This window comes from Ixodes scapularis, unplaced genomic scaffold, assembly GCF_016920785.2.
Source record: "Ixodes scapularis isolate PalLabHiFi unplaced genomic scaffold, ASM1692078v2 PGA_scaffold1__304_contigs__length_218370807, whole genome shotgun sequence".
Lineage (NCBI taxonomy): Eukaryota > Metazoa > Arthropoda > Arachnida > Ixodida > Ixodidae > Ixodes > Ixodes scapularis.
In genome coordinates, this window is record NW_024609846.1 from 142,545,538 (window position 1) to 142,573,317 (window position 27,780).

At 45.7% G+C, this 27,780-nt stretch overlaps 1 protein-coding gene and 1 non-coding gene across 2 annotated transcripts; one reads left to right on the plus strand and one right to left on the minus strand.

Moving 5' to 3' along the window:
- On the plus strand, positions 1–27,780 carry LOC120847909. Its single transcript, XM_040219844.3, has 5 exons — positions 1–111; positions 425–582; positions 21,587–21,660; positions 27,154–27,231; positions 27,653–27,780. The coding sequence occupies exons 1-5, from the start codon at positions 1–3 to the stop codon at positions 27,778–27,780; spliced, it is 549 nt and encodes a 182-aa protein (XP_040075778.2).
- Positions 25,722–25,794, minus strand: Trnay-aua. Its single transcript has one exon. It is a non-coding gene; the product is annotated as a tRNA-Tyr (tRNA).

The window sequence follows — 27,780 nt, forward strand, 5'->3', positions numbered from 1 at the left end:
ATGAGTTTTGCGTTGATCATAACGGCGCAGCTGGTTCTTCACTGCACCTCTGCAAGCACGCAATATCTGGAACGAAATCCAGCGCTTCAAGAGTATCAGAATGAAGCTGCGGTAAGTCGAAAGAGCTGGAGATAAAAAAAAAAAAATAACATAAATATTTTGTCTGTAAGAGCCGAGAACATGCAGACAAGCTGTGAACTCCAACATCTTGAATACCCGAGACTAAGACGAACAAGCGGACACCTCTTTTTGCTCGTAGTTTCCGGTGCGAAATATGTTATTTATTTTGTGTCGTCGCAAATACTGTCTACTTTTACCTTTCGCATTGCACCTTCGCCCCTGCGAGAATTGAGTATGCTCAAGTGCCAAGACAGACTCGATGGGGAACATAACTCGTTGTCCCGTGCCCGCCTCTGAATTGCAGGCTTTCCCTCTCCAAGAGACGTGGTACATGGCGTACAGAAACTACGAGACGGATCCCTTTTTTGGTGGCACAGCCAAATGCGTTAGAATAAGCGAGACTGATCCCGGTCAAGACGGCGTTTACCCTCTGGTTTTACACTACGATCCAGACGTTTCCATGTGAGTATACATTATCTCAATGAGCAAAGTGGTAATTTGGGCTTGTAGGTTGACACTCGAAGGCTTATTAGCGCAGAAAATACAGACAAGCACCGAGACAAGAGGAAATGAACACAGGGTGGGGTACCTTGTGTTAATTTCACCACGTCTCGGTGCTTGCGCCAGTTTGGGCATTTTCTAACCTTCGAATTATCTCAATGAATGTCTATGTAATTTCTTTGAGTTAATTATGTTTCGCTTGTATAGTTCATTAATGATGTGCCACCATAACGTTAGGGTAACTTGCCATTCCATCTGAATATTGTTTTCGTCGTACATCGCTTAATTCCTTTCATCCCTTCAGGAATATAGAAGCGTAAGGACCACTTTTCATATGATGGAATAGGATAAAAGATGCGTTTTTACCGAAATAATTATACTAAACGAGTTAGGACAGAATGTATAGGCTTCCTACAAATAGCTGTGAATATAAAATACGTGCAAAGCTGTTACGGTCTCTCGTGACGTAATTCGTCGTCTGAATTCAGCGGGAACGCTTATCCAATAAATTTAGGGAAAACACTCCCCCCCCTCCCCCCCCCCCCCCCCCCCCCCGAATTTACCGAGCAAGCTCTTAATGTTATATAGCTTTAAAAAAAACCCAAACAAAAAGAAAAAAAAATTGACGTAGAAAGAATTAGCACCTTGCGTCGTTTTGTGAATAAATGAGGCTCCAATACTAAATTTAGCGGTTAAACTTGCACGCTCGAAAAATATGAATGTCGCGTATTGCTGAAGAAAGAAAAAAAAAAAATCATTTGCACTTCTCAAATCCTTTAGACTCAATGCATCGGTACATCCGCGGTTACTATGTCGCCTTCAAAGCCGCTCTTGGAATTGAATGCCACGTATGGGCGCTGTTTCCAAACAAGCCTCTGCTCATCCGCCCTGCCAGTAGCATCACCACCGCACCAGCGCGACGTCGGTGCCGCCTGTTGGTGTGTAAACTACGGTAAAGGACTGTCCAAACAAAATAAAACAAACGCCATCACAAAAAAAAAAAAAACGCACTTAAAAATAAAAAAAAAGAAGAAAAAAAAATGTGGAAATGGCGGCGGGCGCGTCCCCTTGTAGTTTGGACATCAAGCACGCACACAGCACGGCTGTCCTCCTCGCCTCCTCGCTGTCGTCTCCTCTCCTTTCTCGTTTTCAGGAGGTTGGGGACAGAGAACAAGAACAACAGCGGAGGCCTCGATGACAGCCAGCAGAGCGTTTGGGTGGCTCTCCGGGCTCACGTGACGACCACGTTCTAAACCTATGTGGAGAGCAAGTCGTCTGCTTCTTATGAAGGAGCTGTGGTGATGCTGGAACGACACCCAACTCTGATTGGCTCTCATTGAAGGGTAGTGGGCAGACCGCAGAGCAAGCTGCCTTGAGGTCCACCAACTATTCTTCATTCAGAGCCAATCAGAGCCCGGCGTCCTTCTGACGCTACCACAACGCCTGCAAAAGAAGCAGACGAACTTGCGCTCCGGATATGTCGAGGAGCGCAAACAAACAAACGTTTCCCGCAAAAAAAAAAAAAAAGAAAAAGAAAAAAGAAATGTACAAAAGCGCACCGGATTTTGAGGAAAGCTTTCACTTCCTGTACAGCAGATGCTGGGACTGCAGAAAATGCGTCCTGTTTGGACAGCCCTTAACTCGTAGTTGCCACTCGATATATGCCCCCAGAACACAGTCAAACGTAATCGAACGCTGCTGCGTGAAAATGGTGTTCCATTTGAACGTTCGGTCACGCGTATAGTCCACAAAATACTTCGTTTTTTCTTGGAACACACAGCGTACATTTCTTGTTAGTGTCATTAGCGACCGAATGGCTGACATATATTCACAGGGGGGGAGAAATCCCTTCATTTGGTCCCCATCACATAGTGACAACGTCCCGACTTCGCGCGGAGGCACACTTACCGCTCATTCACACAGGAAGCGGATCCGCGTTCGCAAAGCGGTTGCGAACGCGGTTGTATAAAGATCCAGTACATTTGCACGCGCACCTGATGTCATCGAGTGCGCGTGCAATTGCACTGGATCTTTATAAAACCGCGTTCGCAACCGCTTTGCGAACGCGGTTGTATACACGTTTGCAAGAAAGGCTCATGTGCGCTGCCATTTTGAGCAATGCTGGCGCCCCGTACCGTTTCCGCCATGCTAAGGTGTGCCAGGGGCGCGTCATTGGGGTGAACGATGACAAGATGGTGCCGTTTGCTGCATCAACGATGGCTAACCTTAGCGGCACACTTACTGTCTCGGAACGCAGGAGGAGGTATCCACACAGTATCGTAGCATCACATAATGTAGGACGGGACATCTTTAAGGGTTGGAGCTGACTTTATAACGATCGCAGCCTCTGTTCCTGCGTGTTGTGGAAGCCAGAGCTGCCGCGAGCGCAGCCATCGTTGATGCAGAGGCCATGCGACTTGTGGCGCATTCTGAAGAGCGCCTTGCGACTTTAGATATTTTTGAAATTTTTTGATTTGTTACCGGTTTAGGCATTCTATTTAATTGTCCGTGCTCTTTCGTGGTCGAAGACGACACATGTACGTTTTATAATTATTTTTTTAAATTTCTTTCTGCGCTCAGTGCTGTACGCTTCGGCGAGAGACGCTTGGCAACATTGTACGACAACCAGCAAGCGTCCTGGCTGGAGAGTAGGTCCGCCTCACCTTGGCGCGCGGTTCGAGGTTAAGCCGGGATCCCACTTGCAAAGGTGTATAAAGATTCAGTGCAATTGCACGCGCACTCAATGACATCAAGTGCGAGTGCAATTATACTGGATCTTTATACAACCGCGTTCACAACCGCTTTGCGAACGCGGATCCGCTTCCAACGTGAATCAGCGGTTAAGGCCGGTTCTCACATGCAGCGAAGCGCTGATATAGCGCTACTCACGTGTCGTCAGCTACTCATTGTCTGCCATGAACAACAGTTTCGACAGTGCGGTACAAAGCTGGTGAACGCTTTCGTCAGCACGTGCTTAGCACGAGGTCAGCGCTCTGCTTGTAGCGCTCCGCTTCATGTGTGAACAGGCCTTAAAGGTGTCATGAAACGATTTTCCTACTTCTTCTTCCTTAGCTTTAATCCTCAACTCAAATGCGAATTGTGAAATCACGTCACCGTGACATTCTTTGGCACCGGTGCAATGAGTCCTAGCTTCCATCATGCTTTTTATGCACACCATAAAACTTGTCATTCCCCAGTGATGATAAGCTCCATCAGGGCACTCATTGGCCACGAACGCGAATCCAAATATTGGCCGACGGATTGATTGTTGACAAGCGCATACGTCCGAGCGATGCGATTCTCGTGTCTAAAGCGGGTTTCACATGCAGCGATTTTGGCCCTAAAGCGGCGCGATTTCTGCCGTCGCGGCGCTCGTGCCGCAGAATTGCTGGTGCTGGCCAGAGCGCCGCGACGGCAGAAATCGCGCCGCTCTAGGGACAAAACCGCTGCATGTGAACTAGGCTTTAAGCGTGTTTCACATGCAGCGATTTTGGCCCTAAAGCGGCGCGATTTCTGCCGTCGCGGCGCTCGTGCCGCAGAATTGCTGGTGCTGGCCAGAGCGCCGCGACGGCAGAAATCGCGCCGCTCTAGGGCCAAAACCGCTGCATGTGAACTAGGCTTAATGCGTGAGCTGGGCTCTGCTGACGTCAGTTTGGCGCCGGTGACGCGCTTTTGGAACCGCGGATGTATCATAGTGAAAAGGCGGAGAGCTTTCGAAGGAAAGAAGGTGCAAAATGGTCCGCTATATTTTCAAATGTTTGTACCGAAAAGCTGGCTTTTGACTTTCTACCCTCTTCCTTTTGGCCAACTAAACGATATGCGATTAGTAAAGTCCCAATTTAAATCATTTATCCGAGTCAAAAATTCGTTTAATGGCCCCTTTAAGGTTACTATTGTACACGTTACTGGCAAAAAATAAATGATGACCGTTACAATTACTTTCGCTCAAAAAGTATTCAAATAGATCACTTTATTTATTCAAAAGAAGAAGAATTAGCCATTACTTGAGAAAGTAACCCTTACCTTTCTGATTACTTGAAATTTTCAGAACGACAGATTTTTCTGTCGGTATGAAGGTGCGTCTTTCCTACTCTCAATTATTGGATAAAGATCACCAAATTATCAACAACTTACCTTCTTAATCCAACAATTTCGCTAAACCAGCCTACCGTGGGAGACTTGGTTCGAGGACTGCTTGGAGGGAAATTTGTAGGAACAAGGGCACCGTTAAAAAAGAAAGAAGAAATTAGTAACGGTTATAAGTAATATAAATACTCCCAAAAGGTAACAAGACTACTCTTGCGATTACTTCCTAATAGATGTAATCAAATGATAACAAACTTTCTTAAAAAATAATCGATTACAAGTAATTTGATCCTTTACCCGCCTGGATAAGGTAGACATTCGGCGAATAATGAGGAAGCGTTGTTCGCTCTGCACAAACGGTCCCCGCCTTAATTGGCCGGGAATTTATTCGGAATGGGCGGTATTTCGTTCGCATTTCGTTCTGGCAACTTTACAGATACAACTCTGCTCTCGACTGCTGCATGCCCGCGCTTTCGTCAGCACGCACCAAACATTTTTTTTTTTTTTTTTTTTTTTTTTTAGAGCGGAGCTGTTAAGGGCCCGTTTTTCCAGGATCGTTTCTGGCACCAAACAAATGTCGACACCAGTGGCCGACCCCACACTCTGGTTGCCGCCTTCGCTCATAGATGGCGGTAGCTGTCTAGAGTGCTGTGTTTGCCGGTTGTCTGCTTTCCGCCGCCGCTCATAGATCGCGGCAGCATTTCTACGGAAGAAGAAGAGCAGGAAAGGAACAAGCGGCGATGTGCGCAGCAGCGCGAATGGTTCCGCAACCGCCGCGAGGCCGCTATCGCTTGAAGATCTACCGCGTCGAGCGCTTCCGATTCCCTTGCGAAAGGAGAGCAGATCGCTCGCCCGGCAAGCCACCGCCGAGAACAGAAACTTCAGCTCCGCTGCTCTTCCTTCGTCACCAGAATAAGAAGGGTAGACGCTTTTTTTTTTTTTGAAAAGTGGGTGCGCTAAGTTTGTCCGGTAACACCGCCATTCCTCTCGGTTCTCCACCGTCCGTACGGCTGCTGGAGCTGGGGAGAGAGTTCCGTTGGTTCTGCCGACCGCTGGCGCCAGAACACTCCTCAGTGAGGCCCTCCTCCGTGGGAATACTCCTTCGTGGATTCGACACGCCGCACAAGAAACGAAGACGAGGTAGAAGGAGTTACCCCGGACAAGCGCTTACTCTCAACTGAAGTTTTTATTGAAGAGAAACACCGAAGTAAACAACGGCATTCCGCACCGTCATAGCCAATGGAGCATGTGTCGAGATAGATATCTTTTTCTTATGTAGAATGACCGATGTTCGGCCTACACATTGTCCAGTCCCTTTTTTTTTGATCATGTATAGGCCTCCGAAATTTCACTAGTGATCTACTCCTATTCGTGACTTCAGCGAAATTGACGCCACGTAGCGGTGACGCCTGAATGCTCGGATCTTCTAGGAAACATTTACTTCACGCGCTTGTTTATCAATAACAAGTAAACAGTAGTGGTTCAGCGGTGTCGTAACAAGCTAATGAATGAACAAAGACGTGAACGCGTCTTTGTTCAGTGGACAATTTTTTTTATCTGGGAGATAAACAACAATGCCATCACGCGAAATATGTTCCCGTGCTAAACTTGTAGTGAGGCTGACGGACTGGAGTAGATTTATAAGATAAAAATATCAACGAAAGTCTTCTCAGAAAAAAAAAAAATGAAAGAAACGGAAGCGAACTTTTAGGAAGTGCCCGTATTGTATTTGTCAATCAGGGAGAATATCACAGCCATATGCAAGTGAAACATCATCATATCCGAATGTTATCACACATGCTATACCAAATGTGATCGCGATGGTGCGTTGATAGAGTGAACGCCCAGTCTCCTGTTTACAAGAAACTAAATCAGGCATAGACGTAGTTTTCGCGATCAAACTAGCGTTGGAGAAAAATGGTTCATGCTAACAAGTTAGGCAAAACGTAATTATTGCATAAGCAATGACTAGACTTTCCGCCTTTTTCAATGTAAGCTGTAATCCGCACAAACAGACCTGCAAAGAATGGCACGCAAATGTGTGGCAATGTGTGGGAGTGAGCACGGGGGCACCGCCAACATGCAAACAACTCATGGAACGCTCTTCTTGTTCGTACAGGTCATGGCAAGCATCTCAGTCTCGGCTTTCGGGCCGATAACAGCCGTGGATGGAGCGGCGCCAACATTTCGTCAAGTACGCGTGGCGAGTTTCTTCAATCACAGTGACGGTGATTCCCTACTTCGTGAAAGTACGTCTATTCTGCTGACAAGTCGCCGTACGAACATTGGCCAATTGTTCGACCTCCCGTCATCGTCAACAGCCGCAACGACATCGCGACCATCATTTAGCGCGGCTATATACGCCTGGCATCACCTCGCTACTCGGAGTGAGCACGGGGGCACCGCCAACATGCAAACAACTCATGGAACGCTCTTCTTGTTCGTACAGGTTGGAACAACCCCTTCACTACACGCAAAGCGATCTAGCGTCGTTTTTTTGCTGGTGTTCCCGTGCTCAAAAGTGCTGCTTGTTACCTTGTATGAGTGTGTTGACGTCATTAGTCTGCTTCTACTAACTTCCGGGGATGTGGAAACTAACCCAGGCCCAATGAGTGACAGCCAGCTAAAACTGTTTAACGAAATGCATGGAATGCTGGTCGATCTTAATACACGATCGGTACAAATTCAAGAATCCCAATCAGGAATCCTATCATCCATCAACGAAATTAAACAAAACCAGGAATCACTGCGTGCTACTGTAGCTGATATGAACTTGAGACTCGTCACAGTGGAATCCAATGCCTTAAATGTAGAGCAGCTTAAAGCCGCGGTAGTCGAGGTGAGAGGTGTTGCTAATAACGCACAAAAGGAAAACCGCGTCTTGCAGGCACGGCTTGACGAGGCGGAAGACCAATCTCGTCGAGATAACTTAATATTTTTTGGGGTTAGCGACACCGTATCTGAGACGTGGGCGCAGACTGAAGCACGAATTTTGAGTATTTTTCAAACATCACTCAATGTACAAATCACGGGTGACTCGATAGTTCGTGCTCATCGGCTAGGAAACTTTACACAAAACAAATGCCGACCAATCATTGTAAAGTTTGCGTCATTCAAACTAAGAGATCAAATACTACTCGCTAGAACTGGATTAAAAGCACTCCGTATCTCAGTCAGCGAGGATTTCTCGCTCGCCACACGTAATGCCAGAAAGCAGTTAATTGAATTTGGTAAAGCAAACGGAGGTGTATTTAAACTACGCTACAACAAATTGCATATTAATAACAAGTGTTACGCGATCGATCAAACAACTAAAGAAATTTATGAGCTAGGTCCTTCTCGACTGTCTGCAGCCCCCAACGCGCAGCCAACCGCCCCTCAATCACCGTCATCATTTGCTCGGAGTTCTAATCAGGCGCCCTCGCCGATATAGGATCTGTCGAGGGGTAGGGCATGCGTGTCACGGTCTTCGGATATTTCTGTTGTTTTCACCAACATAAGAAGTGTCCTGAAAAAACGCGACGAATTGTGTTCCATTGTAGATACCACCGATGCTGATGTCATTGTACTAACCGAAACGTGGCTTTCCGGGAAAATACAAAACTGTGAACTGTTCGATGGAAACAAAACGTTCAATGTTTACAGACATGATAGACAGGAAAGATGTGGCGGTGGAGTGTTAATTGCAATCGCTGATCATATCAAATCCTTTTCTGTGGACGTTATATGCGAGTTGGAAATAACGTGGGTTGGCCTGCTTGTTAACCATAAGAAGTGGATTATGGGAGTTTGTTATCGGCCACCCTCGTATTCGTTGCCATTTGTCGAAGCGTTACATAATACACTTAACACCATTATGGTGCGTTTTCCGGGTGCTCCAATTTTTCTTCTCGGCGACTTCAATTTCCCATCTATATCATGGTCAAACGACGTTCCTTGTGTAAATGTACATTCTGAGGAATGTATTTCGTTTATTAACCTATGTCTAGATTTTTGCCTTTCACAACTTGTTCTCCATCCCACCAGAGTTACCCAGTCGACAGCCAATGTATTAGACCTCATTTTGACCAATCATCCTGAGTATGCAACTCCCATAACATATCTGCCCGAGATTAGTGATCACAAAGTGCTGCATTTTTCTCTAAAAGCGTCGGCAACGAGACCCACTTTTCAGCCAAAACAAATTCGTGATTACGGAAAGGCCAACTTTGAGCAAATTAATAATGACCTTGCCATTTTCTTGAACCAGTATCTAACAACTTCTTCGGGGCGTTCTGTCGAAGATAACTGGAATATCATAAAGTTGAAATTTATCTCTCTTATCAACAAGCATGTCCCACTAAGAAATATATTCGAAAATACCCAGTCACCATGGTTTACGAAAGCCCTAAAACGGTTATCAAATAAAAAAAAACGCTTATATCGTGCTGCGAAGTTTTCAACGTGTGGGCATCGCTGGGCTGCGTATCAGTTGTCTGCAGAAGTATATAAAAAGGCGATTGCAGATGCGAAATCAATTTTTTTTTCAAATACTCTCCCAAATATGTTAATAAATGACCCCAAAAGGTTTTGGAACACTGTCAGCAAGAAAGACACTTTTTCAATTTTACTCAAAACGTCAAGTAGTGATAGTGCCTCTAGTGATGACTGCGCTAATATACTAAATAATGTGTTTATTGAATCATTTTCCAATATTAGTAACATAAGCTACCCTTCAATTGTGTGTGCCGGTTATTTACCAATGGATGCTATTCTTGTGGACCCTATTGGTATAGTTAAGATTATAGATGGGCTGAAATTGTCTTCTTCTTCAGGAGTGGACGGCATTAATTCAAAATTTCTTAAAAGCACCAAGTTATATTCTTCAATTATTCTTGCTAAATTATTCGAACAGTCACTCCAAGAGGGTGACCTACCCTCGGACTGGAAGGTGGGGAAGGTGGTCCCTATTCCAAAAGCTGGTGACAAACATTCTCCTCATAACTATCGTCCCATTTCGTTAACCAGCATCCCATGTAAACTTCTCGAGCACATCATATTTTCCCATCTTGTAAACTTCCTAGAAATGAATAATTTTTTCACCACAGCTCAGCACGGATTTCGTAAATCATTGTCATGTGAAACTCAGCTTCTATCTTTCACTCACGACATTCATTCTCTCATTGACCAAGGCTCCCAGGTGGACTGCATCTTCTTGGATTTTGCAAAAGCTTTTGATAAAGTGTGTCATAAACTATTACTATTGAAACTTGCTAAACTTAACATTGACCCTAACGTTCTTGCATGGATTCATTCTTTTCTTACTAATCGTTCGCAATTTGTAACAGTCAATAATGAAAACTCTCCACTTGCGTCAGTAAACTCTGGTGTTCCCCAGGGGTCTGTTCTAGGCCCCTTACTATTCTTAATTTATATTAACGACCTACCAGTTAATATGTCATCATCCGTCTGTCTCTATGCCGATGATTGCGTAATATACCGTGAAATCCGAAGTAACCAAGACACGCTCACACTTCAGTCTGATATTAACTCTGTGTCTCGTTGGTGTGAGTTGTGGCTAATGAAACTAAACACTAGTAAATGTAAACACATGAGAGTAACCCGTCAGTTTAGTGAGAGTCCTTCTTACTACCTTGATGGCAACTCCTTGGAACAAGTGTCGTCATACAAGTATCTTGGTGTTAACTTAACTTCTAACCTTTCATGGAAACCCCATATAGAATATGTCACTAATCGTACTAACTGCATGCTGGGTTATTTAAAACGGAATTTTTCTTTAGCACCTGTTTCACTTAAATTGGTCCTCTATAAAACATTAATAAGACCTAAGCTTGAGTATGCAGCATCCATCTGGGATCCCGATCATATTACCCTCATCACTGCTTTAGAATCCATTCAAAATAGATCAGCTCGTTTCATTCTATCGAACTATCACCGCACCGCCAGTGTCTCGTCAATGAAGAATAATTTATCTTTACCATCTCTTTCACTTCGCCGTAAAATTTCACGCTTATGCCTTTTTCATAAAATTTATTTTCATAATCCCCTATTACGCGACCATTTCATAACTCCCCCCTATTACATCTCGCCTCGTGTAGATCACCAGCACAAAGTTGGAGTCCCAAGCTCATTAACCAACACATTTCATTCATCTTTTCTACCACGCACAGCTCAAGAATGGAACCACCTTCCCGGTTTAATTGCTGCCATAACAGACTCTAATCTTTTTCGAAGTGCCATAAATAACCATTTTTGCGCTGATTTCTGACCTGTTTGTTCACTTTTTATTTGTTTTAGTATTGCTGAATTGTTATATTTTCCCTGCCTACGCTCTCCCCCTCTGTAATGCCTTCGGGCCCTGAGGGTACAATAAATAAATAAATAAATAAATAAATGTCTTTGTTCGTGTCATTACGGCCAGCAATTGGTCAAAAACGAGCCTTCGGTGCATTGTAACGCAAGGAGGGGCGCACCAATCAAAGTACAACATAGATAACGCGTAGGGAGCCCACGACGACGAGGAAAACAAAGGCACGTCGACTGATCTGGGTGTAAACAAATGCACCAGGTGCGCAAAGAGCGCACAAACTTACTCGCCCACCGTATATATTATTTTTTAAATTATAATAAGGCGTAAATCAGAAGTCATGCCTACCTGAACAATTCTATACCTCGCCGCCGCCGACATTTCCCGTTAAAGTTTAGACCTTTCCAGCGCCCTTATTGCCCAGGCGAAAAATGCCGAGTCACTGAACCGTGGACGCATTCGCGGCGTCTCATATTTCGTGGAGAGCTACTTCGCACGCGCAGAACGCGTCTCACAACCCCGGAGATAAAGGTGGCGCTGCTAAATGTCACGCATTTGCGTTTGAGCACGTGGCCCTCATCAGCGGGAGGTGGAGCGTTGCGAAGAGCGTTTGCACAAGCCTTGTACACGCAGCTGCTTTGACACGCATGCGCAGTCAAGAGCCAATAAGAACGCGCCAATGTCGCTTGAGGCTCAACGACATCAAGAGAAATCCTGGCAGCACGACGGCGCCCAGTGACAGGGACGATCCCTTTGTTTTTCGCGACTTCTGCCCAGCTTTAACCATCGCAGACTTGGAAACATACTCCCGTGGTGCCCCCACCGCTCCCCAACGAGCAAGAACGAGGTCCTTTTTTCGAACGGGGAACATGATACGTGTCGCTGACGTTGAAGGGCGCGGGAGAGACAGTGACGCTCCCTTGATTATAATGCACTTAAATGCAAAAGTGCAAGCGAGCTGGACAAGAATGACGAAAAAAAGCCATGGAGAAGGGGAACAACAGGTACAAAGGAAAAACACAAATCTCCAAACACAGCGAGGTGCCTGGTGCACGACCGCAAAAATCTGCCTGGTCCGGGTCTCGAACCCGGGATCACTCCACTCCTTTATCGGCTTCTGATTGGTCTACCGAAACGCAACGCTTTGGAAAGTTGAGCCGTTCTCAAGTCGCTTGACTCGCACTTTGTACCGCTAGTAACCGCTTCCTGCCGCAAGGAGGCCGTTCTGCGCTCAAACACGTTCGAACGCGAATGTGCGTATGCAGGCCTTAAGACTTCTCGGCAAAACTGCTACAATCACGCCTTCTCTTGCTAACGCAAACAAACATTCCACGTAGGCTCGTAATTCAGTCGATCTGGTACAAGAGGGCATGATGACCTGATCGCAACTGGCCGCAACGCCTCGATATCCGGTTTCAGAGGAAGAGTCAATATGGATCTCCGTCAACTTGTTTTTAGGGCTTATGACGGAGGTCCCAAGAAGTTTATGGTACCTAGCTGCACAAGTTTATCAGCTTATCGAAATCATCCACCGTTTTCTTCAAAAATAAAGCAGAGGACAGCATTCAAAGCGCATCGGACAAATTCAACGCAAACCGTTGTCTGCTAATTGACGACCTTCCAGAGGACGATACAAACAATAGCGTGTAACCCTACGATGGGGCTTACCTTCCACATCGCAAGATTGACTACCCCCAAAATGAACAAAAAGCCTATTTTTAGGGCAAATGCGTGAATGGAGATGACAAAAAGAAAGCATTGTTTAAAGTAATTATCTTTATGCCACCACTGTGTCCTTTTAACGACATCAGTTGTAGAAGGTTTCAAGAGTCCAAATATTACCTCGCTTTTATATAAACATTGATTAAACGCTACAACCTAAGCAATCTATGGTGTTACGTGTGCTGATCGATGAAAACGTCCTTTATTCCGCCCTCTTGCAACACCACCTAGAAGACAAGGTTTAGTGCTTACATTTCTGCGTCACCAGTGAAGGCCAACGCCGGAAACAGATTCGAAACGTGAGCTGCGTCATCGCTCGGCTTCGAGTAAAGATTGAGCCGAACGTTGACGGAATCGTCGTGTCCAATCGGTGACCAAAGTTGGCTTTCGCTGAGGACGACATATCTCCCAGCATTACGGCATTGTTATTCAGGAGGTGTTACCTCTTGCCTCACCAACGTGCACCCTGTAGTTCGCTGGAGTCACCAGTAGAAACACCCGTGTCGATCAGCGTAGAACAACTTAGCAGGAAGAAAATGTGTCCACGTACCGAGTAGGCAGTGATTGCACAAAAAGAAAATAAACCGAGGGCATGACATGGATTAGAGGGCCGCCACTGAAATCGCTAAAAGCATTGGCATTCTGGTGAATGTTCCGCTCGAAGAAACCGACATTGACATCTGCCACGCGGTTCCCGCCCGTGGTAACGAAACTGAAAGCATAATCATTAGCTTTGTCACAAGAAAAAAGCGCAACGAGTTTCTTGCGGCTTCCCGCAAAGCAAGGCTAACTACCGAAATACTCGGGCTCTCGGACGCTGGTGTCAAGTCGATCTTCGTTAACGAGCATTTATTTCCTGCAAAAAAGCAACTGCTGGGCGCAGTTTTAGCGAAGAAAAAGTAAAAACACTTGAAGCACGCTTGGACAAACAACGGAAAGATTTTTGCAAGGCAGACTGATGACTCTGAGATATTGTATATTTCTTGCAAACAAGATATCCCAAAGATAAACTAAGATATGAATGATGACGGCGCGGAGAGAGCGAAAATACCTGATACGTCACAGTTATATGATATTACAGCGTTTAAAACATTTTGTTCCAAAGTATGTAACAATTTTTCGATTCTTCATTTGAATGCCAGGAGTTTGTGTAACAAGGTTGATGAGGTTGAGTGTTTTGTTAATTCCCTAGACATGAAATTTGATGTTCTAGCATTTACCGAGACCTGGTTTCGTAACTATGACGTTTGTTTGAATGGGTATCACTGCGAGTATGTAAATCGACCTCAGAAGACTGGTGGTGGTGTTGCTATATACATAAAGAATAGTGTTGCTTTTAAGTTAATCGAGGAGTTATCGCCGTCAACCCCCAATTATGAATGTATTGCGATGAGCTGTCTAGGTATTCTTGTTGTTATCCTGTACCGCTCCCCTGATGGAAACAAATGTTCATTCTTTGAATTTGTTTGCTCTGTTTTACAATATGTAAGTTCATTCCGCCTCAAAGTGATAATTGTTGGAGACGTAAACATCGACTTACTCGTTGGAAACACACACCAAGTAGAGTTTCTTACTCTCATCCAGTCTTTTGCATGCTTCAACGGGGTCAATACTCCCACCCGTGTAACAGCCACTTCATCTACATTAGACCCATGCATAACAAACTTCCACCCAGATGACGTACTGTCGGGAGTCATAACCGCTGGAATAAGCGATCACATGCCCATTTTTTGTATTTTGCCTAAATTAAAAAAAGTTAATAATACACCTGCTTCACGCTTATATCGTTATATATCGGAAGAGGCGTTGAATACATTTTATGCCTTATTACAAGAACAGAACTGGGAAAATGTCCTGTGTGAAAGAAATCCAGATAAGGCATACAACGTATTTTATGCAACACTGAAGGATTTTTATGAGACATCTTTTCCTCTACGATCGAAACAAACCAACAGTAAAATTAGAAAGCCATGGATCACGCAGGAACTTTTCCGTAGGATAGGTGAAAAACATAAGATGTAAGATCGCTTTGTTCAGACTCCAGATACTACTATTTTAACGGATTTCAAAAAGTATAGAAATCGCCTGAACTCCGATATTCGAAAAACGAAAGAGGCTTTCTTTCAACGTCAGTTTGCAGACGCGCAAAATGATCCGAAAAAGGTATGGGAAACTGTTGACGAAATCATTAGACTTAAGCCGCGTCACAGCTGCTTACCCGATTTAAAAATAGACGGGGAATCGTTATCTGGAACTGAACTAGCGACACGATTTAACACTCATTTCCTATCAGCTGGTGAATCCACGTTTGCAAGTGAGCCTGGTGACCACAGAAAGTACCCAAAAATGATATTTCAAACTCAATCGTTCTTTATCCAGTAACTGATCACGAAATAATTATGTTCATCATGTCCCTTAAAAACAATTCAGCTTGCCGGGGGGGGGGGGGGGGGGGGGGGGGACGAGCTTAAAGTAGCACCTATTAAATTTGTATCTAGCATTATTTCAATTCCTCTTACTCATATATGTAATTATATATTTGAAAGTGGTATTTTTCCTGATCTATTAAAAATAGCGAGAGTTTCAACAATCAGTAAGGGTGGCTCGAAACATGACTTAGGAAACAAAAGACCAATATCAGTATTGCCGTTGTTCTCAAAAGTAATTGAAAAAGGAATTAATGAAAGGCTTCAACCATTTTTGTTTCAAGGTACGATGTTATAATCAAACAACAGTATGGTTTTCAAGAGGGGAAAACTACCGAACTAGCGCTTTTGCACATCAAAGAAAAAATATTACGTAATATTGAAGATCAGCGTTTTACAATTGGCTTATTTATCGATTTTAGGAAGGCTTTTGATTCCATAAAACGTGACATACTCCTTTCAAAGCTCGAGACATATGGCATACGCGGGACTGCGCATAAGCTTATGACAAGTTACCTTACATCTCGTACGCAGTATACGGTTTATAATAACATAAAATCGCCTCTAGGGTTAATAAGATATGGCGTACCGCAAGGCTCGATACTGGGACCTTTACTGTTTCTCGTCTATATAAATGACATACATAATATACCATTTACCGAAGATTTAATACTGTATGCCGATGATACAAGTGCATTTTTTTCTGGGGCCAATCTTAGCGGACTAGAGACCACAATAAACAAATATTTAATTGAACTTTCATCCTGGTTGGTGGCTAACGGTTTATCTCTATATACAGAAAAGACAAAATATGTAATTTTTTCCTCAATAAATCGCGCACACAATACACATATTGAACTGCCATTCGAAAGAACTTAAATTGAGCGTGTCGATAATCATAAGTTTATTGGAGTATGGTGTAGCGTGCTTGGTTTTGTGTAACTACATTTATATTTACAATATTTACAAATGGTTAGTTGCGATGCAGGAGCGGGTTATCGTAGAACGTCCGTGCACCACGTCACCCCGAATGTCACTGACTCTCGTGGCACCCACCACGAACCGCGTGGCGCCGAAACACACCGATCTCGCTGTCGTTCTCGTCCTTGTAGCTCGGGGGCTACAGGTGCCCCCCCTTGGACAAGTGGCTGCGGCCACTTGAGTGGAGTTTGTTTGATGGTCTGTGGGTATTGGTGGGTTAACCTGATGCTTGGACGTTGGTGAATCGAAGGGAGAGAAGAAAGCCGGTTTGAGTCTGTCAATTGTGACGGTTTCGCGTTTACCTCGAAGCAAGAGGGTATAGTATTTTGGTGATTTTTCCAGGACAGGAAATGGTCCATCGTAGAGGTTTTGCAGCGGCTTCCGCGGTGCGTCCTTCCTGATGAAGACGTGTGTAGCCTCAATCAGTGCAGGATGTTGGAAAACCTTCGGTTGCGTTTGTTGGCGTGATGGAACTGGGCGAAGCGTTGACATTGCTTGCCTTAACTTGTGGACGCAGGAGGGGGGATCCACGCTGTCTGGTATGGTAGGCGGCTCGATCATGTCCGCAGGCAGGCGTAGCGGAGCACCGTAGACGAGCTCAGCCACCGTACTCCCCAGGTCAGGTTTGAGCGTCGAACGCAACCCAAGCAGCACAATGGGCAAGTTGTCGACCCAAGCATCGGGAGACGACTGCGTGCGAAGTGCTGATTTTAGCTGCCTATGAAGGCGTTCCACGAGGCCATTTGCTGCAGGATGGTAAGCTGTTGTGCGCGTACGGGAGCAGCCGAGGAGGGACGTGAGTTGACGAAATAGAGCGGACTCAAATTGGCGTCCTCGATCGGTCGTCACCGTGGAAGGTACTCCGAAACGGCTTACCCAGGTAAATAGGAAAGCTCTGGCGACCGTCTCGGCCGTTATGTTCTCGAGCGGGTAAACTTCAGGCCATCGGGAGAAACGGTCGACGCACGTCAATAAATAGGTGAAACCGCGTGATGGGGGCAAAGGTCCGACGATGTCCACGTGCACCTGCTCGAAACGTAGTGACGGAAGTGGAAAGGCTCCGAGCGGTGTTCGTGTGTGTCGCTGTACTTTGCAACGTTGGCAGGCAAGACAGGAACGTACCCAATCACGAACGTCGGCCTTGACTTTGGGCCAGACAAAACGGTTCGTAATCAGTTCCTGCGTTGCACGGACACCAGGATGGCAAAGCGAATGTAGCGACGTGAACACAGCACGACGTAAGTTTTCTGGAACGTAAGGTCGTGGTGTTCCCGTGGACTTGTCGCAGACGAGGGTGAAACCGTGATCGGGGAAAAATACGTCCTCAAATATCAGTGAAGTGCCGGCTTCGCGAATGGATGGAAGCTCGTCGTCATCTCTTTGGGCCTCTGCAAGCTCAGAATAGGTAAACTGCGTCTTCTCTGTAGCAATGACGTTGAGGTCCAAACGAGACAGTGTATCGGCAGCGGTGTTGTCTTTTCCTTTCACGTGGCGCAGGTCGGTGGTGAACTCTGCGATAAAGGAGAGGTGACGGCACTCTCGCGGGGAATGGTTCTGACTGGGCGACTGAATTGCATGAACGAGCGGCTTGTGATCTGTCGCGATGAAAAATTGGCGTCCCTCTAGGAAATGTCGGAAATGCTTTACAGCCAAGTAGGTAGCCAGCAATTCTCTACCAAAAGTGCTGTAGCGTTTTTCAGTGTCTTGCAGCTTTCGTGAGAAAAAAGAGATGGGAGACCAAATGTTGTCGATCTTTTGCTCCAAGACGGCGCCAACAGCAGCGCTGGAAGCATCGACCATCAGGCAAGTCAGTGCTTCAGGTGAAGGATGTACAAGCAAGGTGGCGTCCGCGAGTTCTTTCTTAACCTTGTCGAAAGCAAATGCTGCCTCAGGGAGCCAAGCAAGGGGTGACTTCTCTGCGGTGGAACTGCAGAGTAGGGCTTCCAGGGGGTGTAGCAACACTGCGCACTGTGGCACAAAACGCCTGTAAAAATTGACAAGGCCAAGGAATCGTCGTAGAGCGCGCTTTGTTGTTGGAGGTGGACAGTCCAAAATAACCTGAACTTTTTCTGGAAGCGGTTTGATTCCTTGACTGTTAATTTTGTGGCCAAGAAATTCAAGTTCGGTTGCTCTGAACTGGCACTTGTCGGTGTTGATTACAATTCCATGATCGTGGAGCCTACCGAAGACTTGCTCCAAGTGGACCTTGTGCTCATCCGGGTTCGCACTGACAATGAGGAGGTCGTCCAGGTAAGCAAAGCAGAAGGGGAGACCACGGATGACTTCGTCGATGAAACGTTGGAACGTTTGGGCCGCATTACGAAGCCCAAATGGCATCCGAACGTATTCAAAGAGGCCAAAAGGTGTTGTTATGGCGGTCTTCGGTATGTCGGATGGCTCAACGGGGATCTGATGGTATGCCTTGATGAGGTCGATTTTGGAATAGATTGTCGTGCCCGTCAGAAACGATGTACAGTCCTGGACATTTGGGATGGGGTAGCGGTCCGGCACTGTTGCGGCGTTGAGGGCGCGGTAGTCACCACAGGGGCGCCAGTCGCCAGACTTTTTGGGCACCATGTGAAGGGCGGATGACCAGGGACTGGATGAGGGTCGGACAATACCTAGTTGAAGCATATGCTCGAATTCTTCACGAGCGACGCGCAGCTTGTCAGGTCCAAGGCGACGTGGTCGGCAATGAACTGGCGGTCCGGTCGTGAGAATGTGATGCGTTACATCGTGCTTCGGCGTCTCCTCGAAGTTTCTTGGCTTGGTCAGATCGGGATACTTCTGCAGGATTCGGGTGAACTCGTTTGCGGGCGGCTTCACGAAAGTTGGGCTAAGCGTTGGAGCCCGCGATAGGACTCCCGAGACGTATATCTTGGTGCTTGAATCGATCAGTCGTTTGTTCTTCATGTCTACGAGGAGATTGAAGTTTCGCAAGAAATCGGCACCGACGATCGCGTGCTCTACGTCAGCTACCCAGAACAACCACTGAAACCGACGTCTGAGACCGAGGTCCAGGGTCAGTGATTTTTGTCCATAGGTAGCAATGAGGGAAGCGTTGACGGCTTGCAGCGAAGATGTTTGGGTACGATTTCTGCGGTCGAAAGTAGAGGCAGGGATGACACTTACTTCTGCACCTGTGTCGACCAGGAAACGTGTGCCGCTGATCTTGTCGCGAACGTGGAAAAGGCGGCTAGTAGGCTGGTATGGGTCGCTGGCCGCCACTAGCGACCGCCCATCCCGTTTCCCTGGTCCCAGGAACAGGGAGCCCGACAGTGGCGGGCTTCAGAGCCAAACTGTCGGTGGTATCGGCACAGCGACTTTGTAGAAGGCGGGGGAGATGGTGAGGGTTGACGGGAGCTGTCGCGACCAAAGCGTTGGCCTGCACGGTCTCGCGAGCGCCGTCCCGTCGACCGAGCACGTTGGGAGGATTCTCGTCGAAGCTCGGACACCTCTGCCGTCAGTTTCTCCATGGCCTTCCGGAGTTCGGCGATGTCCGAAGTAAGGTCGGAAGTTCGCTGTGTTGCGCCGATGGTAGGGCTGTTGACCTCCATGATTCGGTCAGCTAGCTCGGCGAGTTCCAGGAGTGGAAGACTGTGGGCCACAGCTAAGCCTACGCGAACGGGAGACGGGAGCCGCTGTAAGAAAAGCTCTCGAAGGATGGCTCCGTCGAGGGAGGCCGCCTTGTCGCCTAGCAAGTGTTGTAGGTGACGCAAGAACTGAGATGGGCGACGGTCACCCAGTTCTTCAGCGCTAAGGAGCTGCTGGAGGCGTCGCTGCTCTGAAGCGACGAGGCGACTGACGAGAGCCTCCTTGAGTGTGTCATACGGAGTGTCGCCGAGCGGCGAGAGGAGGATGTCTCTAACCTCGGTGGCGGCTTGGGGTGGGAGGGCGTCGATGAGGAGCTCGTGCTGCCTTATCTGGGAGGTTATTCGGTGCAGGCGGAACTTGTTCTCCACCTGCACGAACCAGAGTGCTGGATCTTCTGCCCAGAACTTAGGAAGAGTCAGGACAGTGGTAGCTTCAATGGCGAGGGGGACGTCTTGGTCAGCTCCTGTAGCCATGGCGGCGGATGTCCGGGTCACCAGAAATGTAGCGTGCTTGGTTTTGTGTAACTACATTTATATTTACAATATTTACAAATGGTTAGTTGCGATGCAGGAGCGGGCCATCGTAGAACGTCCGTGCACCACGTCACCCCGAATCTCACTGACTCTCGTGGCACCCGCCACGAACCGCGTGGCACCGAAACACACCGATCTCGCTGTCGTTCTCGTCCTTGTAGCTCGGGGGCTACAATGGTTTAACGAACGCCTCAATTGGACGCACCATGTAAATAAAATACGAAACGAAATCTCAAAATCAATAGGCCTAATTTCATCTGCAAAGCATCTTTTACCGGAATGGCTGAAGTACCAACTGTATTATGGCTGATATATACCAAGGTTTACTACTGCTTTCTTGTCTGGGGTCAGACGACAAAAACAAATGTCACACATCTGCACTTATTACAAAAAAAAAGCGGTTCGTCTAATACACAATTCTGCTTATGATGCACATACAGCTCCGCGTTTTGAGAAGTATAAAATTTTGAGCTTTGAGCATCTCTACATTTATAAACTAGCACTCTACATATTTCATGACCATAGACTTCAACAACCCAGCTATCCATCTGCCTGCACTAGACCCGACCACCATTACAACACTCGAAATGACAAGTATATACTCCCCAAAATCAGGACAAACATGGGCAGACAAACGCTTTCATTTCAAATCCCAAACTTCCTTAATACACGCAGTTATCTTCATACACTTATTACGGCAAATATATCGCTAAACAGATACAAAAGCATAGTGAAAGAAACCCTCTTGCCCACAAATGTCGCAAACTGAACTGAAATATCTGGATTTATCCTCTTTGCTATCTCTGTTGTTGTTGTCTTTTTTGTCTTGTTTTGTAGGTATTTTGTGTTATGGTATTATAGTATAGTTTTATAGTATCAAAAATGTGTACTATCTAAACGTCATTGAAATGTATATTTTGTTATTCATTACATTTTTTTAAGAGCGCTTCTTGTTTTAGTGTGCTCTGCTGTCGACGAGTGTCATTGTCTTTTTAATATTTCATTTATGTAGCGGTACCAAGGCCTCGTCAGATCTTCTGGTCTTTTGCCTTGGTACTGCAGACAAAATGTATTGTCTAAACAGACTGAAATAAAAAAAAAAAAACTTACAGCAACTCACTGACAACTTCAAGAAACGTAGGGCGGAGTGAGTCCGCAGCCAATGGGGTCAGGGCTTTGGCCAAGAGGAGCGCTAAAGAAACAATAACGAAGCAAAGTACACGAACATATCAAACCATGCCGCACGTTTCTTAAGATCAGTCACATGCCATGCTCACGCTTGAACAATTTAACAACGTCTGATGTTTCACTTTCAGTGACCTAACGCTGACCTTGAGTTCGTCGCCAGGGTATACTCTCAAAAACATTGGGATTCATCAAGCCGTTGGCCGTGAGTATTGTCTTCGAAGGCTACCTACAGTGGAACTACATTAAGATTAAAGGGAAGCTGGAGATGACACCAATGTCGGAATGATATTACACTCTAAAACAAATTTGTTCTTGAAAGGGTTTTCAACGCCCCAAAAACTTTTCCAGCTCCTGAAGAACGTTTTTGCCTCAAGCACTTTTGCCCCCTTTCGCACAAAGAAGGCACGTGGGCAAAAAAAAAAAAAAAAAAAAGCTTTTTCGCATAAAGAAAAATTAAGCGTTTTTTTTTATTGGTTTTTTACGAAGAACCCTTTTAGGGGGTTCTTAAAAGACCTTGATACGGTACAAATTATGGACAAGGCGAAGTACCCCTAGAGTTCTTTTACGGCCAATTGTTTTCATGGTGTACGAGTGTTTTAAAATAGTATATGTGTGCAATTGCTTTATTGCATTTTTAAGAGCGGAGCTGTCGTCGCTTAAAACTGCGCCCTTGACCCTCCTGCCGTAGCTCACTGAGTGCGGGAAAAAGAAAGAAAGTGAAGGGAAGGTACGTCATTGATAGTATGAGATTAGGCTTTTGCAAGTTTAGCGCACGTATAATATTCCCTTATATTCGCGCGGATTACAACAGCTGCAGCGTTTGTGTCGCAGAAGCGTATCAACTAGGCATGTCCCTAACTTAACCTATACCTCTTGGTCCGTCCTAGCGCGTTTAACGTATACCTTTGATCATTATAGACAATTGCAAGCATGGCGCCACAAGTGGTGCCCCATGCGTGCAAGCGCGTGCAACGCGCGCGTGAACGTAGCTTTCGCAAGCTCTTGATCGCAGGGGCGTGCCTGCTCGAGCAGAGACATGGCGGCGGCCAGTCGCCCAGCTTGCAATCGTCTATAGACGCTTTACACACGCGCCAAATTACAGCCGCCATTGCTGACCTTCTCCTGTCTTACCGAGATGCCGAGCAACTGAAACGGTAGTTGACGATCATCTACAAAGGCCGATGCTTTAGAAAAGGACACAGTTGAATCTAATATGGCAATAACCTGGCCTGCTATGGTAATAATGAAGTGAAATAAACGGAATAAGAGGAAACAAAAACTGAAGGTCAGTTATGGCGGCGTCCATGCACAGCTGCTGCAAAGCGTCTATAGACTTTCAGTTGCGGAAAGGGAAATCTTTCAGGCACGCCCTGCTGGAATTCACGCGCGAATCCCGGTGGCAGCAAGAAACTAAAAATGCATTGATTGCCCGCGCTCGCTTTACCCGCGCATGATCACAAGCCGCTGCAGAACCCAGGGATCCTGGGTTCGAGCCCCACCCCTGCCCGTTTCGATCTGGATGAGCATCGTACCGCTGTGCGGTCGTGTATCACTACTGCGTGATGCACGTTAAAAACCCCAGGCTAGCGGCTGTACCGCACTGGCTAAATTTCTCATCTACAGCTGGGAGACTCGTCGCCCCTGTGAGGCAGACCAAGTTCTAGGCTGTATAAACACACACACAACCCAATTTTTTTGATCACAAGCGAAATGCCCGTGTCCGGATTTCTGCAAAAATAACTAAACGAAATTATCGAAAGGAAAGAGGGAAGGGTAACTAAAAATATTCGTGTACAGACTAACATGATTAAAAAAATCAGGTCTAAAATTAATGGACGTTTTTATCATCAGGAAGGTCCCAGCTTATGCATAGTTGTAGTGCGATTTCTGAATTTGGAAAAATAACTGGAGAAGGTTTGCTGCTATCTACAGCGGCAAAAAACATTTAGAATAGCCAAGACCTGGGCACTAGTATTTTGACGCCATCACAGGGAGATCGAGCGAAGACGCGAAATAAACACTAGTGTTGCGTCAGGTTTTGATAGGGCTCTGTGTCCAATCAACGCGTTGAAGGACGCTAGGCATCGGACTCGGGTCCGATTGGTGAGATGAAACTGAAATCGCGTCCCATGAAGGAAGAGAAGATTGAGTATTGTTTGTGATGTTAGATGGATGCGGGCACCACGCGCTAGTTACCACAACAACCGTCGTTGGTGTCGTGACGTGGCGTCGTGGAAGCATACGTTTGCCACTTTAGTGTGACTGAAAATTGTCTCGGTGTTTTTTGTGTTTTTTTGTTGATAACCTCCTTGCTTATTCGAAATCCAAATAGGAAAAACTCGATTATCATTGAGAGGCAAAAGGGCAGTATGCAATAAAACTGGCATTGAAGTGTTATTGTGGCAGTGGTAAAGCTGAAATCAAAGAGCTCCATGTCTGCCTTGTTGTGATCCCTCTTGCTGCCCCTTTTCAATACACAGAACGTTTACGTCCGTTCCTCAGAAAGCACGATTGCCTAAGTAAAAGCGAATAATGTAGCTTTCCCCCATAAACCTTCAGGTGAAACTACTCGGGGGCTGGCTCTTAGGTTAGTGTTGGGACGAATCGGTAGAAGTTCGCATTCGGCAAGATCCACCAAACGCCGAACAGTTCGAAAAAAATTCTCCAAAAAAATTCCGCAGAAGTTCGTATACGTCTGCGCATGCTCATTCACGTTAGCCGCTTGCGCCACGGCAGTAACCGCTAAAATGACTAACTGTGGAAAAAAAAAATGAAAAAAAAGAAGGAAAAAACAGGGGAAGACAGCGGACGACGGGAGGGTTCTCAGTTTCAACTAATTTGCTTCGCTGCGGATCCCGACTCGTGTTTTTATTCGGACTTTTAACATTGAAATGTTACATGTCAAGTGACTGAATAAAAGCTTGCCTCGAATAAGCACAAACAGTGAAGAGGTCATTACATATGCAGGTGTGGTTTGCTAGTTTCCGGGTTTTATGTATCGGCTTGTGGCCGGGAGATGACCGTGACCCGTCTCCCCTGTTTTCAAGAGCACGGAGGTGGGGCTCGGCCCTTGTGCACGGTGACGGTCAACGGTATTGACATTCGAGGCGCCCTCCAAACCAGATCCGGACGCAGCCTAGTGTTGAGCTTGTGTCCTTAACCAAAATACGCAATAACGGGGAGCTTTATGTGGTTTCGGATGCGTTGCATGCACGACACCCCAGGTTTATCAAAAAGTAAAAGACAAGCCGAAATTTAATCCAGAACTTGTGACGTCACAAATCGCGAGGGGATCAATGCCTTGTCATTTGAGAGCCAGTCGCTCGCGCCAACGGCTACCTGCTACCGCAGGCTCCCGTGGGTCGCACTGATGGAGATTTTACTCGGTGGATATAAAGCGGTTTTGCAGCACTTTTTACATCTTCTTGGGTGTGCAAGCGCGCGTTCTTATCTATCGAATTAAAGACGCGAACATGAAGTGTTTCTGGATGACTCCACCAAGGGCATTCCACATTATTTCAACTATTTGCTTTCCCACTCATCTCACGCTCGTGGCACCGAGTGAAGGCCTTGGGATGTAGATTCCACGATCGGAAATTTTATTCCAGCTTCGCCTCTAAATAAGTGTAGCAAATTACAACTAATTATGGTTGATTATGAATACTTTTGTGTGTGTGATTATATGCTTTGTATGTTTTTATATTTTCGGACTCCCTGGCCTTTACCCTTTCCGGAATGCTATTTAATATAAAAAAATCCTTAATAGTTATTGTAAAATCGGCAAATGAAAATTAGGCAAAAACCAGTCCGCATTTTTCAGTGCCGTGACGTCAGTGACAGGCAGGCTTTCCAGTCGAGCAAGCAATCTAAAAATAGAATATGCCAATCATTTGTTCAGTGCTGGAGCGCGGGTACTGGAGCGAGCTTCCAAAGCATTTATTTGACAAAATGAAACTGTTTAAATCAGTTGGGAACAAATTCTACAGTCCAAGGAGTGAACCCCTGCCTTCCACTGATGTCACTTTTCTGTTGTTGCCAATAGAGACTTTCAGTTTGAAAAACACGGTGAGGACAAAAACTGTAAATTTAATAACTTCGCAAAAAAAAACACAATATTTGGACCTAATATTTGGGATACTACATTAGCGAAGTGTGTTGGTGACAATGACAATAATAACCCCTGGATCAGGGAAACAAAGGGGACAAAAGACAAACAAAATCTCCAAACACAGCTATAGGTGACTGGTGTGCAACCGAAAATTCCGCCTGGTCCGGGTATCGAAACCGGGACCTCTCCATTTATAGTGGAGCGCTCTACCAACTGAGCTAACCAGGAGAAAGACGTCAGTAGAGCCAACGGGGTTCTTCAGCTGCCACCAGTCTAACACCAACAAGGGTGAACGGCCTGCATTTTTTAGGGTTATGATTAAGATGCAATTGATGAAAAGGTGCAAGCGAGCTGGACAAGAATGGCAATACTAATCCCCGAAGAAAGGGAACAAAGGGGACGAGGACAAACATAAATCTCCACTAACAAGAGTGACCCCAAAGGGTCACCCTTGTTGGTGTAATACAGAGGACAAACAAATCTCCAAGCACAGTTCGGAGACTTTCGTTTGTCCTTTGTCCCCTTTGTTCCCCTTCTCCAACGATTATTATTGTCATTCTTGTCCAGCTCGCTCGCACCTTTGCATTAATTGCACCTTAATGATTTGTTAGTGAGTTTAAAAAATTTCAAGCAAATCGGAGACAATTAAGCATCGCCTGTTCTTGGCTATGCATGCTGGCTCCCTGGGGCTTCGGCTCATTAAGTCCAATTGTGAAACGGCTTTTGTTACTCTCGACCATATTTTTTTTTTTGCATAAAAAAGGGGCTTAATATACATTCTGCGTTAAATTTTAACGTGCGAACTGCTGCAATGCACCAACTTGGACCTTATGGCAATGCATAGTTTGAGTGCTTGTCGGATTGTGTGATTGAGATCGTTGTCAGTGCTTGGCAAAAGGGCCGAAGGGCAAGCAGGAAATTGCTGCAGTGCACTGTGCACGTGAGAAGCTATCAATGATAAACATCACAAAAAAGGGGCACACAGGTCCGGCCAAAGCAGATGCCAACACAGAATCCTACATACTAACAATATTATAGTAGCCTCTTTGGTGAAGCCTCAAGTGGCTTAAGGAAGCGACACACAGAGAGAGTGCACTTGCTGTGTAGACGTGGCGCAACTGAAACTGCTATTGATACAATTGCCCTCTAGAATAACTTTTTAAACGTCAATATCTACAAATTTGTTGTATTTCAACGTCTAGCCTTTGAAGATATTTCCCGACAGAGTATACAAAAATTCAATCAAGCTGCTCAGCAACCCTGTGATTTTGACACATATCTTCGAAATGTGTTAAAAAAAAACTGCAAAAGTCCATCGTTTTAAAGTCAGGAAATGAGGTCATAAAACCGTTTTTTTTTAATAATGAGATTACAGAGTGCATTGCTTTGGCGAGGCGTTTATGAACTTAGAAAATATTTCCAGTGACACATTAAATAAGATATCCCATTTTAATCCTTCATAAAACGAAATCCTTATTGATACATTACCACCAAAGAGTCCTGCTTGTCATTCTTTAATTGTCAAAACGATTCAAACGACTTAAATGAAAAGAAACCTCGGATGAAAACCATTATTTCTTTTCGCAGAAAACGACTCGGCAGAGGTGTACTGTGCCTTCAAAAACGTCAAGATGTGTGATGTACTCCGGATCCCTTACGCTGGCGGTAAGTCTGACTTTGCTCTTAACTTGGCATTTCTGGCGCGAATTCTGAATGTAGATTATTTTATGCACGGCACCCGTGCCAATATAGAGGATGATAGTACATCTTTGTATTCTTTTACTCGCCCTAAGGATATTTTTCAATTTCTAATAAACGTTCTGTGCATAGTGGACTGAATAAAGTCATGAGCATTTCCTGGAGGCATAATGCAATTTCCACAAATTTAGCGTTTCATTTTAAAAATAGCATTTGCACCTCCGCCGTCGCCAGCATCCCTTGATTACTGCCATCTTCACGTGGTTATGCGTTACGACTTTTGAGTTTGATTATACTAATGTTTGTTGCCATGGCAAACGGTGCTGTGCACGGAACAGTAGCTTCTACAACGTCTATTCATTAACTGACCTACTTTTGAATCCTGTAGATGGGGCATGCGCACTCCTTGTTCCCAAGAGTCAACTGGGAAGTCACGAGGCGTGTTGTGATTTCATCTTCGATCTCCTCTGCGGCAGCACTCCCAAGTTCGACATCTCCGATAGCAGCTGCCCGTAG